This window comes from Syngnathus acus, chromosome 14 (genome assembly GCF_901709675.1).
Source record: "Syngnathus acus chromosome 14, fSynAcu1.2, whole genome shotgun sequence".
In the NCBI taxonomy this organism is placed as follows: Eukaryota; Metazoa; Chordata; class Actinopteri; order Syngnathiformes; family Syngnathidae; genus Syngnathus; species Syngnathus acus.
Window position 1 is genome coordinate 9,196,298 of NC_051099.1, and position 18,288 is coordinate 9,214,585.

Consider the following 18,288-nt stretch of genomic DNA (forward strand, 5'->3'; position numbering starts at 1 on the left):
CTACGACTTCTAAGAAAAGGAAAGCTGCATTTAAAAGAACATTTCTGGAGTCCTACTGAAAATATGGATTTATCGCCACAGGTGACTCTGACGCGCCAAGTGCACTCCGCATATGTGGCGAAAGGCTAGCTAACGAGGCAATGAAGCCTTCAAACCTGCTTTGGCACATGGAGACCAAGCATCCTGCATTTAAAGACAAACCTTAACCACTTCGGGTGTCATTGTCTCAGATTACGCCTAGATGGGAACGGCTCATTTCTGAGAAAAGAGCTCGGTGCTCCCATTAATTCAACGTTTTATTTTTATATGGTTTATATTTGGTTTTATGCCAGTCGTATCATTTTATTTCATCCTAGTTATATATATATATATATATATATATATATATATATATATATATATATATATAGATATATATAGATATATATAGATATATATAAATATTTAAATAATAAATATATAAATATATTTATTTATATAAAGGCCGGTCCGCGAAAATATTTCTGACACGTAACCGGTCCGTGGTGCAAAAAAGGTTGGGGACCACTGAGCTAAACGATGCACGCGTTATTATTTTGGAGGTGTCAGCCGGATATCCGCGTCTGGTCTGGCGTTGGTGGCTGACTTTTCGTCGGCTGCAAACTGCGCCCGTTCGCAACCTGCATGTTGATCGCCCCGTACGCCCGGAGAACGCACCGTCAGTTTATTATTAGATTGGCTGGCACCGCGGGGCGGCTTCAACTCGACGGGAGAAGTCGTCGCTAAGCGGCCAACACCGCGACAAGGCGGTGATTGGGTCGAGTTTGGCTCTCGCCTTTTCCTCTACCTCCCCTCCGATGTAGCTCGGGAGCTAGCAGCGCTGCGATCACATCGTTTCCACTGCGCCTTCCCCTTTCTTTGAGTTACCCCCCCCAGCTTGCCGGATAGCCATCGCGATAGGCGTTGCTAGTACCGAAAGTACGTTGAAAAAGGGGGTCGAGATTGACGAGTCATCAACCGGAGGCTGTCAAGCGGGATCCCCCCGGTCAACGAGCGAATTAATGGCCGGAAATCCGAGGAGAGGCGCGGGTCTCATCGGCTTGATGAAGGACGCCTTTCAGCCCCACCAGCAGCCCATGCAGCCCCACCAGCCCGCCGCAGTGGACAAGAAAATGGTGGAGAAATGCTGGAAGCTAATGGATAAGGTGAGCGCCGTTTCTTGACGCCGGGGTTAAACATTGGCCATATAAAGAACGCACTTGACGGATTAAGATTCGGGAGTTGTTACCGCTTTTACCTTACACAATGGTGCCCTGATTTAGGAGCTGACGACGCTCCGAATTCAAATGACATCTCACCTCTAAACTCGTTTCCCCGGTGAAATGAAGAAAACTGCATGAACTCGTCCTAGTGTGCAATAGAACACGCACTAGGAAATGTCGTAATACGTTTATAATTTGGAAAAGAAAACGTTTCACTGTTGTAAAAACATGATCAAATGAAATGTGACGCATTTGGCCACCAGAGTCATTTTGTCTGTCCACGTGTTGCTTGATTGTGTTGAAATATGAGTTTCCCGTAAAGGGTTAACTACCAGAGCATTGATGCTTGTTGTATTAGCCCGTCTGTGGTGTTTTGCGTTGTGTGTTCGCATTAAGCTAGTGGACTTTGAAATGTTTTGTTCTCTGTTTTCTGTTCAAGTTTTCTCTCTCCCCATTCAGCACGGATCATAATAACTGTGGTTCGATGCAGGTGGTGCGCTTGTGCCAGAACCCCAAGGTGGCGCTGAAGAACAGCCCACCGTACATCCTGGACCTGCTGCCCGACACCTACCAGCACCTGCGCACTGTCCTGTCGCGCTACGAGAGCCGCATGGACATGCTGGGTGAGAACGAGTACTTCCGCGTGGTCATGGACAACCTGACCAACAAGACCAAACAGACCATGAGCTTGTTCAAGGAGGCTAAGGAGAGGATGTACGAGGAGAACTCCCAGCCCAGGTGAGCGTGCACTTCTGGTTTTTATCAAAAGCTACAAAAGCTCTGGGACATGCAAATTAGGGATCTATTTCAACAACAACAAAAAAAGAGCGATAAGCTGCCTGAAGCATTCACCTGTCAGATATTCATTTGCATATTCCAGTTTTAGCGCTGACTGTCTCTGAATAGTTGTTGGTTATAGAGTATATTTTTTCCCCCGTTGGCGATCCAGTTTAATTCCTTTGTTCTGGGTTCGAGAGGGCTTGGTGGAGTTTTTTTTTTTGGTTGCATGTTTTTTTTTCTTTTACTTATTTGCGCCAATGGCTGATTTTGGCATGTTGCACTTTGAGCGAAGCTGATATCTAAAGCGAAATAAGAAGCAACATGCAATGTCAGGTTTTCCCATGCGAGTGTCGCTACGCGGCGAGACGAACGAATGGATGTTCGAGAACAAGCATCTCTGATGAACACGCCGACTTCCTTCTTTGTCCTCAAAGTGATTACAAAGCAAAAGTCTGTGCTTCCCCTTCCTCCTCACGTGATTTCTCTACTCATCCCGTCCGATTGGTTTGAGAGGTCCGGCCGGCGCACATCATCGAGCCCTTTTCCGTCTTCTTCCCCCTCAGGCGAAACCTGACCAAGCTATCGCTCATCTTCAGTCACATGCTGGCCGAGCTCAAAGCCATCTTCCCCAACGGCCTCTTCCAGGGCGACAACTTCCGGATCACCAAAGCCGACGCTGCCGAGTTTTGGAGGCGCTCCTTCGGGGACAAGTGAGTTTGCGGCGCGTGAAGTGTCACCGTGGCGAGGAGGTGCCGATGGTGGACGTGTCCACCGACCCCTCCACCCTCCCCCCAGGACCATCGTGCCATGGAGGACCTTCCGGCAGGCGCTGCATGAGTTTCACCCCATCGGCTCGGGTCTGGAGGCCATGGCGCTCAAGTCCACCATCGACCTCACCTGCAACGATTACATCTCCGTCTTTGAGTTTGACATCTTCACCAGGCTCTTTCAGGTCTGACGAGACGCAGAGGGGTGAGCCCCCCCCGCCCCCACCCCCCAGACCGTTCCTAAGTGGATATGCGTGTTTGTGCAGCCGTGGTCGTCCCTGCTGAGGAACTGGAACAGTCTTGCGGTCACGCACCCGGGCTACATGGCCTTCCTGACCTACGACGAGGTCAAGGCTCGACTGCACAGGTTCATCCACAAGCCCGGCAGGTGAGAACTTGAGCCTCTCAAAATGGCGTCCAGCAAAAGATGCACTTGACTGACTGGCTGTTCCTCCTCTTCAGCTACATCTTCAGGCTGAGCTGTACACGGCTGGGTCAGTGGGCCATTGGCTACGTGACAGCTGACGGCAACATTCTGCAGACCATCCCTCATAACAAGCCTTTGTTCCAAGCGCTCATCGACGGCTACAGAGAGGGATTGTGAGTCGGCGGCTTCCACCTCTTTTTCTTAAAGCCCGCACTGCACCCGGTGGCCAAGAAGGGGCGGGCAGCACATTGCCAATTCGTCTGGTGTCCATTGTGGAATGATTGGCCTTCCTTCCCGTGTGCTTTTTTCCCCCCAGCTACCTATTCCCAGATGGCCGCGCACAGAACCCAGACCTAACGGGCCTGTGCGAACCTTCCCCGCAAGACCACATCAAAGTCACCCAGGTAGGTCCCCCTCCATAACACGAGTCGCAGGCAGTCGCCGTCATCGACGTGCATGCTCCTCCGTTTCATAGGAGCAGTACGAGTTGTACTGCGAGATGGGCTCCACCTTCCAGCTGTGCAAAATCTGCGCCGAGAACGACAAGGACGTCAAGATAGAGCCCTGCCGGCACCTGATGTGCACTTCCTGTCTGACCGCCTGGCAGGTGAGACAAAGGACGCCCACGAGAAGACTCGTGGAGGTTTTAACCACCAGAGCACGTGGAGCCTCTGCGGTGCCATTGAGACATCTCCCCCACAAATCTCGAGTTGGACCTTAACCGATTTGTATGCGATATTAGGATTCGGAGGGTCAGGGCTGCCCCTTCTGCCGCTGTGAGATTAAGGGCACCGAGCCCATCGTGGTGGACCCTTTTCACCCCAAAGCCGGCGGAGGAGCTTTCACTGGATTCCAAGGAGGGGCCGGCCGTGCTGAGGCAGCCACCAACGACGAGGACGACGACGAGCGTCTGGAAGACCAGAACCTCGTCATGAGCAGGCTGGCCTGCAGCAAGGTAATACCTTGCCGCCGTCGTCTTGCACTTTGAGGCCAAGCTGCCATGCTGAGGTAACATAAAGAGCTTCTTTTAGACAAAAGTAGTTCTTTGTCTCAATCTTATGGCAGCTGTAGGCATTTGTCAAGACTCTTGGGGGTCACTTACTGTTGGCAGAGGTCTGGACATTTCGTTGTAAGACCCACTTTTCGAATGAAACGGTGCGATTAGGTGGAGCGCCCGGCGTCTCCCGTGTCCCAGCTGCCTCCGGTTCCGCCCCGGCTCGACCTACTTCAGCAGAGACCCTCGAACTTGCACACCCAGCTGGTCCAAGGAGCCTGCGCTAAGGTCTCGTATCTAACTGTAGCGATTAGCCGTGCCCCCAGCAGCTTGAAATTTAAGAAGAGCATTCCTTCCAGCCTTCTCTTTTTCTGCCACAAACAGATGGGGGCCACACACAGGGACAAGCCCCTCCCGTTGCCCCCGGCGCTCCGAGAGCTTCCACCGCCGCCTCCCCAAGAGCGCCCCTACTCGGCGTCAGCAGCAGGGGACCCCAGGCTACAGAGGAGACCCCTGCCCTCAACGCCCGACACACCAGCCTGGGCCGCCAACTACATGGTGCCGCGACCCGTCTGCAAGGCGCCCGCTGCCTCCGAGGCAGGCAAGGCCCAGGTGGCCACCAACGCCATCTACTGCCTGGCCGCCAGGTACCCCATGGTCACCGTTTCCACTTGATGAAGATCTATTGCTTGAAAGGTTTTGGATTTGCATTCGTTCAGATCGCTGCCGACGTCGGCCGTGTCCAGCAGGGAGAAGTTGCCCACCGACAGCGAGGAGAACGAGTACATGAGTCCCACCTCTCTCCCGGCATCGGGCGCGCCGTGGAATATCACCGGCTCGTCGGTGCCGCCGCCGCCTGGCCAAGCGAACCACTACCGCGAAGTCGGGTGATTGTCTACCGAGTCAAACAATTGATGTTTGGGTTTTTTTCGCCTTTTTGTAGAAAACAATCGACAACTGTTGGCCCCTCACATTTTGTGTAGCCACAAGATGGCGCCACAGTTACAGAGTCGTGGGGTTCTTTAAGTCTAATGATTACATAATTCAATATTGTTTCGAATATCCAAAGTGTAGCACAAGAGGCCAGTTGAGCATTTTGTTATTCACCTGCGTCTCCAGCGGCGAGGGCAGCAATGTGGACCCGGCGGACCCTCAGGTGTATGAGGCCATGTGCAACATCCAGGCCCAGGCGGCTTCGGCCGAGCCCATCGATGACGGTACATGTGGCCTCTCGACGTCCTCTCCTGTGTGAAGCGACACATTTCAAGTTGCGTACGTGGCATTTTGTTTGTTTCAGAGCGTCCGCAGCACGCCTGCGCCGCCGTCTACCAGGCCAAGTCCACGGATGGCCCCTTGGAGGACACGTATGAGTACGACCGCCCGCCGGCACCTGCCCGGCGGGCGCTGGCAGACTGTCCCTCCAAAGCCTTCGGCACGCTCAGCATCGACGGAGCCGTCGAAGCCGGTACGCGGCGCCAGAAGCGGCACCTCCTTTATGCGCCGCGCCCTCTAGCCGCTTCTGTCAAGACAGCAACAATCGCATCCAATGCGCTCTCGGACAAAGCCTTGTCCGACCAAATTTCAATGGGATGGTCGCAAATAAGATTTTGCTTTTTGGTTGACGACAGGCCGACCAGTTTTCCCTCAGCCCGCTGAGCTCACGCTGCATTCGCTTTTGCCTCGTTTGTATTGAGCCAAGCATCCAGCATCTTTTTTGCCCCCTCAGGTTTGTACGTAGCCGGCGCAGACCCCGAGCGCCCCCCCAAGCCTCTCCCACGCCGCACCAACTCAGACTGGCGGGTTGGGCCGCCCAACCGCGAGGCGGCCTCGCCGGAGCGGCCCACGGAGTGGCTGAGCGGTGAGATCGAGTGCCTGATGTCTCAGGGCTACTCCATCCAGGACATCCAGAAGGCACTACTGATCGCCCGGAACAACCTTGAGACAGCCAAGAACATCCTTCGAGAGTTTGTGTCCGTGCCCTCGGCGGCGCACGTCGCCACATAATCCCGCCGCGCATGACCCACTCCACGCCGCCGCGCCTTTGGTGACCCCCCCCCCCCCCCAAATCTTTTCCTGCTTGGCCCCGCGCGAGAGCCGTCAAATGTTTCTTAAAACATGCGCCGCAACCCCCGAGGGACCACGCCAACGCTGCCAACGTCGGCTGCCCAAGTGAGCCTTTGTTACAAAAAGAAGGATCTCGAACGAATCGCTCGATCGCAGTTCAAAACAGGGACGGGCATTTGGAGGAAAATGGTAGCTTCTTTGTTTCTGTGGCGTCAGATTAACTTTGACATCCCGAGTTGCACGCGTCAACTCAGTTCTACAAAGACTTTGACATTTAAGCGCTAAACCACGCAGGCGTGAAGCCCTCGCGTCGAGCCTCTTCCAACCGTTTTGGAGTAAAAAGCAAAAGACGCCCACTCGTGACGGAGGACCCAAGAGCAGACACATTCCGGTCCCGACGAGGCGGCGGGTTTACTCAGTCAGGTGTCTGTTACATAAAGTCTGTAGTTGTGCCTTTTGGCAGGTTTGCTCGCCGTTTTGGAAGACTTTTTTTCCTTTCATAGTTGCGCATGCTATTAATACGAAAAGAGATTAACACTCCAATACTTTCACATGCTAGTAGGAAAGAATTGTGATGTTGTAGTAGCACATTGACTTTAGGTTATGAAAAGTCAAATTTAATGCCTTAAGGAGGATTTTTGAAGGTGGTACCTTTTTTGTTTTGGAGCGCCTGCTGAGGGACCTTGCATGACGGATGCTAAACTCTATGCTTTAGCTTTCATCTTGAGACTGTTCTGTCTTTTAAGAACGACAATTAAGCGCCCTTGTCGCGCTCTCCTGTTCCATTGGCCATCTCCAACAAGCCCGCATTACAAGGCCCGAAAGACTCGCTTCAAACAGATGCTTAAATATATGTACACTAAAAAGAATGACTAAGTATTTAAACTTGCCTTTTTCTCTTGATAACTTGCCTACTAAAAAGTGTCTCGCTGCTTTGTCATCATGTAAATATGATTTATTTATTGACTTTTTAATATCCTTGGTGTTTGTTGTGTTGCCATGTTTTCATGCCCAAGCCATTAAGATTTTGAATTAAACAGTATTTTCTTTAAAACCTGTGTGTGTGCTTCATCACTAACACATTTTTGTTTCATTTAATCCACAGTAAAGTTATATATAAATCTTTAATGCACACTGCAGCTATGATACAAGCCACGTGGGTCATTTTAACCATCGCAGTCAAATGACGATGCATTAATGCCTATGCCGGCAGCATGCAGCAAACGATCCAATTCCCTTCGTTGGCTGTCTTACCTGCATGAAGGGCTCTCAGAAAGCGTTTTTTTCTTTTCGAGGAAGCGAAACATCTTAGTAGGAAGCAGCCAGAATTTCACCTCAAAACAACAGTGCTCGCGGCCCCCGCTGAAGCTGTGCACCAGTTGTGGTGACGTCATCACCCGAGTGCACAAACTATCACATCGACTCTCAATTAAATGCACAATCGCAACTCGATTCGAATTCCAACCGTTGTATACACAACCCTAATACAGTGCTGGCCAAAAGTATTGGCGCTCCAGCAATTCTGTCGATAATAGTCAACGGTCTCCCAGAAAATGATTGCAATTATAAATGCTTTGGTATTAAAATGTTCATTTTGTTTGACTTTAATGTCCATCCATCCATTTTCTATACCGCTTGTACACTTCAAAATGCACTAGAAAATTATTTGAGAGAAAGCACCGGAGACTTCTAAAGTGGAAAGCAATGAGTCCAGACCTGAAGCAGTTATTTCATCTAAAGGTTGAGCCACCAAGTATTAGGCTGAGGGTGCCAATACTTTTGTCCGGCCCATTTTTGGAGTTTTGTGTAAAATGACAATTGATTTGACTCTTTTTCCATTCTCTTTTGTGTTTTTTCATTGCAAACAAAATAAATGAAGATAATACCGAATCATTTGTAATTGCAATCACTTTCTGGAAGAAATTGAGCATTACCTGACAGAATTGCGAGGGTGCCAACACCTTTGGCCAGCACTGTATATCCATTCTGTGACGTTAGTTCTCTTCCGAGTTGCTCCGATTTGTCTTTTATTCTTCTTTAGGGAATTTACTGACAGGTGACAAACGAATAGACAGTTGATTCGCTGTCAACTCAAAGAACCTTTTGGTTTGTTTTACACAGAGTTAACCATAAACTGAGACGACGCGGTTGCACAAATATGCACATGGCAGTGTCCAGAAAGAACCATTCTCATCTAAAATCGTGTTCAATGCAAATCAGCACACACCGGCCTCTAAAGTGGCCGCTGACAGACATAAGCGCAAACATATTAAACTTTTTAATTGGCATTTTCTTGCAAAAACATTGTTTAAAAAAACACAAGCATCAATGAATGTTAATTTACACACTTTTTTTGAAAAAAGGAAGTAAAAAAGAAAAAGTGTTCATTTACAACAGGGGTGGCCAAACTTTTTGACTTGCGGGCCGAATTGGGTTCTAAATTTTGACCGGGGGGCCGAACCAGGAGCAGATGGATGTAGTGTTTGTGTGAAGTAATATAAATGACATGTAAAGGTCATTGCATAAAAGGTTTTTACTTTTAGTAGATACTAAAGCATGGATATTAAAAAAAAGCTTTTTGAAAACAAATGCATTTATTAACAGCATTAAAAAAATATTTCACCAAAAAACTACTATCAGTGATTCTTATTAAATACGACACTTTTATGATGAATAGCATTTTCCATCACTTCAGCGCCTGCAGGTTAGATTTATGAAATATGTTTATCTAATGAGGTGAAATCACATCCAATGGCAAACATTCTGACCAAATTCATCATCTTGAAGAATACATCTAAATAAAGGAATAAAGAAATCAATAGTATTGTTGGTTTCCCTTTTTTGCTAGTGCATCATAGTCTGGAGTAAAATTTGTTGTGGTAATTCTTAGGATAGAGCCGAGGTGTCGGTCCGTTAACCTAGATCTGTGACGGGCTTTGTTGACGTTCATGTGGCTGAACGTCTTCTCACACACGTAGGTCGAGCCAAATTGTCCACTCTTTAACATTCGGCACTCAGTCCTTTCTTTTCTTCGGGCCACTCATTTTAATGGAAGGATTCCAGGGGAAGGTTTGTGGGTGGCATTAGCGTAAAACTGTATCTGAAAACTCAGCGCGCGAATTACGAGAATATTGACGTCACAGCCGACACTCGAAATTCGGCACTGATAGATGAGATTACTACGTACTACTGAGTACGCACACGCACTTGCGAGTGTGCACCGAGCTTTCTGACACGGCTCCCGGGAGTAAATGCGCGGACATTATACTCTTTCATCACAGCAACATCTTCAGTACAAATCAAACAGACACACTTTCTGTTGATTTCTTTGAAGAAATACTCATTTTCCCAACGTGTTTGAAATATTCTACACTCACTTGCTATTTTGCGTTTCTTCGGTGCAGCCATTTCTGGGGACTCGCGGTAAAAGTTTTTCTTCACTTGATTTCATTTGTGTGGCGGGCTCCATCTAGTGTTGAAACCGAGAAGTGCAACAGAGTTGAGCTCAAGCTTCTTGTGCGGGCCATATTCAATTATGTTTTCAGAATTTGCCGCGGGCCGCAGTTGGCCCGCGGGCCGTAGTTTGGACACCCCTGATTTACAACAATGTGGTGCGGAGTCTTCCCTAACTCAGCAGAGCACAACACAAAACAAATAAACAAACAAAAAAACTGTTCCCAAAAATTCACCAGAATATAAAAACGCTAGATGTCATTCACAACACGGGCCCAGCGGGATTTGAAATGTTCACTTCGAAAGTACTCTAACTGTCTCGGCTCACGGTTATATCAATGTGAGCACACGTATGAACAACATGCCAAACAGGTAAAAAACCACACATTATAAAATAGAGACATATTCAGTGTATCCCGCAGAAGTCTCCAGAATGAACGAAACCAGGCAAAGCAGCTTGCCTCTTTGAAATTTGCCCAGCAACAGTCCACTGGCACTTTACGAAGTGGGAAAAGGAGAAACAGCAGTTGTGTGAATGTGTAGGTGTGTATCTTAAATAACAAAATATGTAGATCATATGTACACTTTGACAGCAAAGCGATAATGAAACAAACAGCAAACAGTACTTTTACAAAATAAAAAACACTGACTCAAACCGTGTGTTTGTGTTGTGTTTTTGTTCTGTGTGCGTGTGTGTGTGCGCGCGTGTGTGTGCGTGCGTGCGTGTAAAATTACTGTGTCTGATGACAGGACTGTGTGATTGGAGTCTCTGCTGATGAGCTCCTCCACCGCCGATACCTTCACTAGAAAATGCCAGAACGTTCAAGCAGATCCTCACCATTTTGTCCTCATAACTTGATTGTTCCACAGCGGTGGCAAAATTTACCTGTCCGTTTGTGCCGTTTTTGTCGACATTGACAGTCTTGAGGAGCACCGTGTCCTCGGTCTTGGCCTCTGCGTTGTTCTTCATCTCCAGCACAATGTCATCTTTGGCGCTCTTCTCCTGGGAGCTGCTGGCGTTGGTTGGGGGGAGGAGACATTTCACAAAGGGCGGCCGGGTGCGTGTGGCCCAAGACGGGCACCACTCACATGTCCTGCTTCCCCGAGCGCCCGCACGGGATCTTGCCCTTCTTGTGCAGGAAGTAGAGCGCACTGCCCAGGACAGCCAGCAGCAGTAGGCACGGGATGACCACCACGATGATCACGCGGCCCCCCTCCGCTACACAAAGGCACAAGGACAAGCGATTCGACGCACGGGGGCCTTGCTTGACAACAAAAAGGTACTTGGATTTTTATTCGTGAACATCAACTGCTGACTGCGGGTGAGCAACTAAAATCAACTTGGCAATACAAATGTGACAGAATGTTGTTTAGTTCGCGAAAAAACGTGCAAGCGGATGGCACGCCGCTTCGATACTGTAATGAGTGAGAATTTTCACCCGGTCATTCAAAGGCCCGCCATGTTCTCTCGATGCAAAAGAGAATATTTAATCCACCCTCAGGCGAGAGTCCCGCAACGAGAGCTCGAGATCATCAATAAGGCATGGAGCGGGTCCTCAAAGCCTTTTGCTGTCAAACGAGGAGGAGGCGGAGGAGGACAGACAGTGTTTGGTGAGGCGGCCATGAAATGAGCCAGTGGGCCAGTGAACAATCATCTTACCAGAAGAGAAGGGCACGCCGGAGGTGACCAGGGGAACTGCGAATAAGTAGAACAACACACTTTTACACGCTACTTCATACACACACAAACACCTGCGTTCGTACTGAGGCCAAAAGCGTCAAAGTATTCCTTTGGTGCCAAACAACGAGGATGAAGTGAATTGAGGAGCTTCAATAGGGCAAAAGTTAGTGCTTTGCTGCCATCGTGCATCATCTTGCTTGCGAAGGTGAACTGAGTTTGACTTAAAGACAATTGGCTGCCCTCTTGTGGCATCAATAGGCAATTACAATGTCTACAAAGCAACTCGCCTTTCGGCCAAGACACAGTTCGACTTTGATTGTGGCAAAAGTACTTTTGATTTGCTCACGCACCCCATCTCGTAGTATTGGGCTTACCAGCTTTGATGCTAAAAGCTCTGACGTCAGCACCGAAGCGGTTGGAGGCGTTGCATGCAACGCCGATGTCCGAGTTGACAGCGACACTCACCACGCTGCGGGTAGCGTGGTCACCGGACTCGCTTAACACCTCACGCCACATCTGCGGTGGCAAAGCGCAGGTCAGCGGGCCGCTGCTGTTGCGGCAGAAGCAAAAGCAGCGGCGAGTCACCGGGCCGCCGTCGAAAATCCACTCAATGCTGGGCGCAGGGTGGCCGCGGGCCTCGCAACTCAGGTTGAGCGTCCTGCCTAGCGCCTCGTCCAGGTGCACCTCCCGTTCCTCGCCCACTAACTGCGGAGCGCCTGCGCAGCAGAGAGGCATGACACACTAGCTCGCGTGGCGCAGGACTTTTTTTCTTTGGGGTGGGGACTGACCGTGGACGACGATGTGGATGGAGCCGCTGGTGTGCAAGGTGGGCAAGTCGGGAACGCTCACCTCGCACACAAACTCTCCGGCCGTCTCGTAGGTGGCGTCCTGGAGACGGAGCGTGTTTCCCACACCTACTATCTGGCCGCCCTGCTTGCACATTCAGTTCATGGTTTTGACACACTTCAGCACCACACGTCATGTTCCAGTCTGGCTTGGCTTTTCGGACTGTTGGCCCCCGCCGCGTCCTGTGCTCGGGTGAAGCCCCAAGCCGCCCGCCCGGGCACTACTTTGAAACTTGGGCCTACAAACCTTGTACCAGGCAGTCGATGTTTTCAGGGAGGACAGAGCGTTGCACGATGCGGTCAGATCTTCCCCTTTGAACATGGCCTCAGCTTCTTTGGGCACCACCACAGCGGGGTCCAGGTCTGAACACGCATCAGCACGGAGGATTTGTCAAGTGGATCCTGTGTGTGTGTGCGCGTGCGTGCATGTGTGTGTGTGTGTGTCCTCACAGTGCACTTTGAGCTCCACCTCTCCTTTGAGCTTGGTGCTGTCCTGGGGTTGACAGCGGTAGAGGCCACGGTCCGCGCGCGACACCGCCCACAGCATCAGGACGTTGCCGTTACTGTCCAAGTCCTCCTCCGCACCGAGCTCCTGCCGCAAACATTGATAAGTGGTCCCCTCAAACCAAGAAGTGGACTTTGCATCGGGAAGCTCTTTGCCAAAGAGCCGCCACTCTTTGGAATTGGCTGCATTTCCAGGCTGAGGCCGCTAGCTCAAAGTTAGCTTGTTGGCTAGCACTTGAGCTGGATGGAGTGCGGCGTGCCAGGCATTAACGGGTTTCGCACCAATGGGCAGAGCAGAGATCCCAGCCCAGCTCTCGGGAGAATTTTTGGACAGAAAAAAAGCCCCCCTCCCCTTCTCATTCTTACTCGTTCTCTGCTGAAATTGAAGGTCGGTGAGGGGTTGCCATCGCCGTGGCAACGCAGCAACACAGTGTCGCCCTCCTTGATCAAGCCCTTGGGCGACTCCCTCCACAGCTCCACCATGGTGGCTGGGTCTGTGGCGCACACACACATGCTTGCAAAGTCTCACTTCGGCGAGTGTGTGAACAGTCTGAGTGTGTTGATGGCAATTCCAACTCGCTTATGCGTGGACTCACAGTGAATGGTAACGCCGACAGCGGCGGACTCAACGGTCCTGATGGCGCTTGGCACCAAGAAGCTGACCTCGCAGGAGAAGTTGGCATCCTTGTCCTCCTTGAGCACCCGGTACTCCAGCGTGCTGCGCACCGAGTACAAGCCGCTCGACTCCACCGTGTAGACAGTCCGCACATTCACACCTGATCACAAGCGGCCACCTCAGAGACGGGGCACTGCAAATCACAACGCGCCAACGACGGCGTGGCTTACTTCCCACCGAAGGCACCAGAGGCATCTTGTCCTTGTACCACCTGATGTTGGCCTTGGGAAAACCGTTGCGGGCCTCGCAGGTGGCCACCTAAAGGTGGCGGCGCCAGTTAGTCTGGCGCGGTTAGTCTCGCGTGGGAGTCCAAAGCCACTCACCTCGGACGGCGCCTCGGCATTAACGCTTATCCCGGCTCGGACGCCCTGGATGAGCGGAGCCTCCGGAGGAGCTGGAGCGGAAGCACACACGTCACTTTAAGTGTTCTCAAGGCGTGGCCTGACGACGTCGGCGCTTTCGCCGCGCTTCCTCACCAAAGACCCTGAGGCGTGTCTTGCTCTCGGCGGCGCCGGCCGAGACGCCGTTCACCTGGCAGATGAAGTCCCGCTCGTCGGACAGCTGCACTTCCTGGACGGTGAGGCGAGTGGCGCGCTGGTCCACGGCCACCCGGATGCGAGCGCTGAACTCAGTGCCCTCGTCCGCCACGTCGTCGTTCTCATCGACATAGTAGATGCGCATGCGGGAGCTGCTGACCCGGTCTTTCTGTGGACGGCGGTTGCGGACGTCACAAGTGCTTTTCATGCGGGAATCGCGCGCTGACGACGCGGACGACGATCCAAGGAAGCAAGGCAAAATGGAACAATCGACCGTCTGTGGAATTTGCGGTCACGCACCACAAACCACTGGAACATGACGAATTCTGGAAGGCTGTCCGCTTGGCTGAAGTTGTACTGGCAGGGGATGTGGGCCGAGTCACCCAGGTACACCTCCACCGTCTCCTGCATGCTCACCTCCACTCGAGCGCACACTGAAAATACACACAAAGCATCCCTAAGCGCCGTTTGGGGGGGGGGGGGGGGGGGCACAAGACAGATGAGAACAGAAGCAGAACAAAGAAAAAGCTTCCTGCCTGTTCTCTGTACTTTTCGGTCTGGCTTCCTTCCATCTGGCCGACAGACACGTCTTGGCCTCCAAAACAGTTTCACGGACACGATGGCCAAAATTCAGGCCAAAATTCAGGCCAAAAAAGGCGACACAGGACTGTCAAATCGCTTAGCCAAGTTGTTCTCCAGCCATGTTGGCTGCTCTGATTTCACACGCAGTTAAGAAATAAATTTGGCCCACAAAATCTGGCTGGCTGGAGGAGAGAGACTCTTGCGCTCCACTTGCGCTGCCAGATCAAACTCCTTGATTTATTTCCATTAATCAAAGAGCCTGTTTTTTGACTAATACCTCACGACTGGTTGTGGCGACATCTTTTTTTTTTTTTTGATGCCTCTGTCTTAATGCGCCGAAAGTACTCAGCCACCGCCGTTGGACAAAGCCAAGCGACAAGAGCTGGACCTTGGGGTCCTTCTCGACGTTTTGCGCTTTTGCTAAAGCAGAGCAAGCATGAAGAGAGACGCCCAGTTGCCCCCGTCTGGCTCGCCATGCCCCCAGTGGCAGCCCGCCCGCCTCGTTCTGTCCCCCTTTTCTCCCGCCCGCCTGCCCACCCTTCCTCGTCGCGTTGGGCGCTCAGCCAAGCATTTCTCAAAGACAACGGCTGAGCCATTGTCCCCCCCCCCCATCTGGGTGGACCACATGCCTCCGCACAGAAAAAAAGACTCACGCCAACCGCAAGACGAGAGGTAAAAAACAGTTCACGGTGCGCTCAAGCTGTTTTTTTTTCAGTCAGCCCCAAAAATGACAAAATATATTTGCACAAAAAATATTGTTGCTCTTTGGGGCCGCATTGCTCCAACTTTTGGGCTAATCCGCTTAGCGCTGGGGGGTTGTCGAGGATTTAACCAAACTGGGTCTGCTTCTTATCTCTTCCCATTGTGCTTTTATGTGGCAAGTGCGCACGGGCCGTGATCTACGGACCCTGACGACCAAAAGTCCCACCTGTATGTGAGCAATCTTGACAGTGACTTGCCTGATTCATCAGAAAACAAAAAAAACAGCAACAAAGACGATGATTTGAATGCGCTGACAGGATCGGTCCCGTCGTGCGACTGCTTATCAGCACACGAGAGAAGACACGCCGGCGACGCACAATGTGGCCTTTCACAACAGACCTTTGAGGAAGCCAGAGGCCGTCGAAAGGCTAAGGTGAAGAATTCACCGCTTACACAAAATCAATCTTAGATGATTGCAAAGGTTGCGCGTGCCGACCGGAACGGTGCTAAAGCCAAAATGAAGTCGACGCAGAGTCACATCAAGGAAAGACGACACCAATAAGCAGGCAATAAGGAAATTACGACGACGACCCAAAACGAATTTGCTATCGGGGGACTCAGACAAAAACAACGCCTCCAAGTAAGAAGTCTTTATCCAATATTGATCAATTGCAAATGAAAGAGCAAAACGCTGAGTGCTATGTACAGCCCAGCAGCCGCCAGCCTCCAATCATCAACGTCATCATTCATTGCTCCCAAACCAAAAGAATTTGCACCGTTTATGAAAAGAAAGTGGATTCCAAAGTAAACTGAATAGGAGCCTGTGCGAGCTCATCTGTGCCAGGGTCAAAGGCCAACTGCTGGAAAAAAACAAATCTGGCAAGTCGTCGTTAGGGGGACACGACCGTCCTCGCTGGCCGGCTCGAGAGTTTCACGTGATGTCATGCTTGGCATGAAAGCACACTTTGGCTGATACAGCCGGACGCCGAGCAAAGTTAACTTCGGCATGAAAGCACACGTTGGCTGATTGACATTCGGACACCGAGTAAAGTTAACTTCTAGACTTTGGGGAGGTGGGCCAAGAGAGGCTCCATCAGACCGTGCAAAGGAAAAAAAGCAGGAGGTCCTCCACGCGCTTTAACACCTGCCGGACGGACAAAGCGCAGTCTGACATCAAAGCGAGGACACCCGCGTGCACACACATGCGCAGAGCTAAGCAGAGCAGAGTTTTCGGGAGCACAATGAAGCACAAATCTCCCGGAGGTGCGTTCCCGCAGTGACGGTTTGCGAGGAGCGAGCAAGTCCACTCTTCTTTGGCACACAAGAGTGAGGGATAAGCGAGTGCGAGAAATCTCCTCACAGGCAGCTCCTTATGCAATTTCAGATCCGTGACCCCCTTTGGGTCCGGAGCGTTGTCAATTGCATATCGGTGCCGTGACATGAAAAACTTCCACGGAAAAATGGATCCTGTGCCAAACAAAGGCCACTGGCAGGCCGCTGGCCCACCACGGGCCCATCCCTTTGATCCCGTCGGCCAGACACCAGGGGATTCGGCGGGATCAAAACTCTGATGCCACACCTTCCCCCAGCCAAGATGCTTGACGTCAAAGAGAAAATCGTAGCAATCGGACGCACTGCTGCGATAATGAGGGAGCGGGCGACTCCCCCCCCACCCCGCCCGCAGACGGCCATGCCCAATTCAACAGCACAATTACCAGTTGAAAGCACAACCGCCACGATGGTCACACCTCGGTTGCAATAGAGCTGACAAGCTCAGATAAACCTCCACATTTCTTGACACGTCAGATTAAAATAATCCGGCGCGGCTGAGTACAAAAGTCCTTCAAAGACACGGAAACAGTGCTTTCAAACGAGCTCATGATTGGCTTGATAAGTCCGATCCGGCAGACCAAAAAGCAAGCGGAGAACTCCCGTGAACAAATCCAGCGTTTGTTGACATTTTCTTCCGATTGTTGTGCAAACACCACCGGCGGGCGGTCATGGCGCAAAGCACGCCGGCGCTAAGGGCCGCCTCCTGCCCCCACAACGTATTGACCCAACAAACAAATGTCCCTGAAAAACAGTAACAGTGAGCAAGACTCCATCTTGTTTGCGGCCCTTTGCCGACTGCGAGCAGCACAATGCCATTGCGCTTTCGGCCATCTGCACAATGGCGCCTTGGAGGATTGAAATCAGTGTTCCGGGCCTCCGCTGGGCAGCAGATGCCAACCTGAAGCCTGCAGCGTTGTGAGTCTTAAGGGGGCCTTGCTGAGTCACACTCTGGCTTACTCAGCGTCAGCACGTTTAGTTGGCCACGCCTTTGAAAAATATTGACTTTGGATTCAGTTAACATACATTTCATCACTGTACGGACAAGACAAGTTATGAAAACATCATCTGTTGATTTATGAAATGTAGCTCCCTCTGCATGGGATCTGCTTGATCAATACCAATGCATATTATATGAGCGGAACTCAGGGCGTGCTTTGCAGTGCTCACTGACGAGCTCCTCTGCTTGTCTCTCCGTGCTTCAATCGGGGGGGGGGGGGGGGGGGGGGGGGCAAAGGCAGACTCCCGACGCTCAGGTGGATTGCATACCAGCTTTCATCAGACACCTTTTCAAAAGACACCGGCCGTGCCCAGTGGGCGCTAAATGACCCGAAAAGTCCCGTCCGCCCATATGAATCCCGATTGTGACATCTTGTACAAAACTGGTTCATGGCAATTTTGGTGTAACTGCAAATGGGTTGAACTTTAGAGCCACTCTAATTTTTAAGCATGCCGTGTAGGACGAGGGACAGCATGCAGTCATTGTAAATCAACAGCTGCAAATTCTTTCACCGGCGCTCTTAGTTATGCGATCCAGGGAGACACTTAAAGAGATTAGCCCTCTGGGGAAAAAAGGAACGACAACATGAGGAAAGGCGGCGGATGGCTGCACAGTTTGCGGTGAGGGCGGGATGAAGCTCATTAGCGCAATAGCAAAACGGACTCGGAGTGAATATTCATGTGCTGCCCGTGTAAAAAAGGTCTTTT

The 18,288-nt window shown here is 51.1% G+C and overlaps 2 protein-coding genes across 13 annotated transcripts in view; one reads left to right on the plus strand and one right to left on the minus strand.

The window, feature by feature from the left end:
- LOC119133919 (cell surface glycoprotein MUC18-like) overlaps positions 1-18,288 on the minus strand; it is a 34,575-nt gene that overhangs the window by 6,110 nt on the left and 10,177 nt on the right. For 3 of the 11 annotated variants that reach the window (XM_037270198.1, XM_037270203.1, XM_037270193.1), the window contains exons 10-23: positions 14,269-14,402; positions 13,909-14,137; positions 13,756-13,826; positions 13,603-13,690; positions 13,353-13,532; positions 13,123-13,250; positions 12,703-12,844; positions 12,500-12,615; positions 12,196-12,340; positions 11,782-12,123; positions 11,387-11,422; positions 10,816-10,945; positions 10,613-10,739; positions 10,254-10,529 (exon numbers count right to left, since the gene is read on the minus strand). In XM_037270198.1, the coding sequence (XP_037126093.1) occupies positions 10,527-10,529; positions 10,613-10,739; positions 10,816-10,945; positions 11,387-11,422; positions 11,782-12,123; positions 12,196-12,340; positions 12,500-12,615; positions 12,703-12,844; positions 13,123-13,250; positions 13,353-13,532; positions 13,603-13,690; positions 13,756-13,826; positions 13,909-14,137; positions 14,269-14,402 (1,871 nt within the window). In that variant the 3' untranslated portion in view covers positions 10,254-10,526. The other 8 variants (XM_037270202.1, XM_037270200.1, XM_037270199.1 and 5 more) reach the window with 8 other exon arrangements.
- LOC119133921 (E3 ubiquitin-protein ligase CBL-like) lies at positions 581-7,327 on the plus strand. Of its 2 annotated transcripts, none has more exons than XM_037270212.1 (15): positions 581-1,184; positions 1,732-1,979; positions 2,585-2,731; positions 2,817-2,973; positions 3,055-3,176; positions 3,251-3,388; positions 3,532-3,619; positions 3,691-3,822; positions 3,958-4,170; positions 4,381-4,497; positions 4,594-4,856; positions 4,929-5,096; positions 5,284-5,426; positions 5,507-5,674; positions 5,936-7,327. In XM_037270212.1, the coding sequence occupies exons 1-15, from the start codon at positions 1,041-1,043 to the stop codon at positions 6,211-6,213; spliced, it is 2,526 nt and encodes an 841-aa protein (XP_037126107.1). In that variant the 5' UTR covers positions 581-1,040; the 3' UTR covers positions 6,214-7,327. The 2 variants fall into 2 exon arrangements, with proteins under 2 accessions (XP_037126107.1, XP_037126108.1); XM_037270213.1 differs by having other exon boundaries at positions 5,329-5,426.

Coding starts and splice junctions, on each gene's coding strand:
- LOC119133921 (XM_037270212.1), top strand. CDS start 1,041: ATGGCCGGAAATCCGAGGAGAGGCGCGGGTCTCATCGGCTTGATGAAG. Junction 3,823..3,957: donor CCTGTCTGACCGCCTGGCAG/GTGAGACAAAGG, acceptor ATGCGATATTAG/GATTCGGAGGGTCAGGGCTG. Junction 5,675..5,935: donor CGACGGAGCCGTCGAAGCCG/GTACGCGGCGCC, acceptor TTGCCCCCTCAG/GTTTGTACGTAGCCGGCGCA.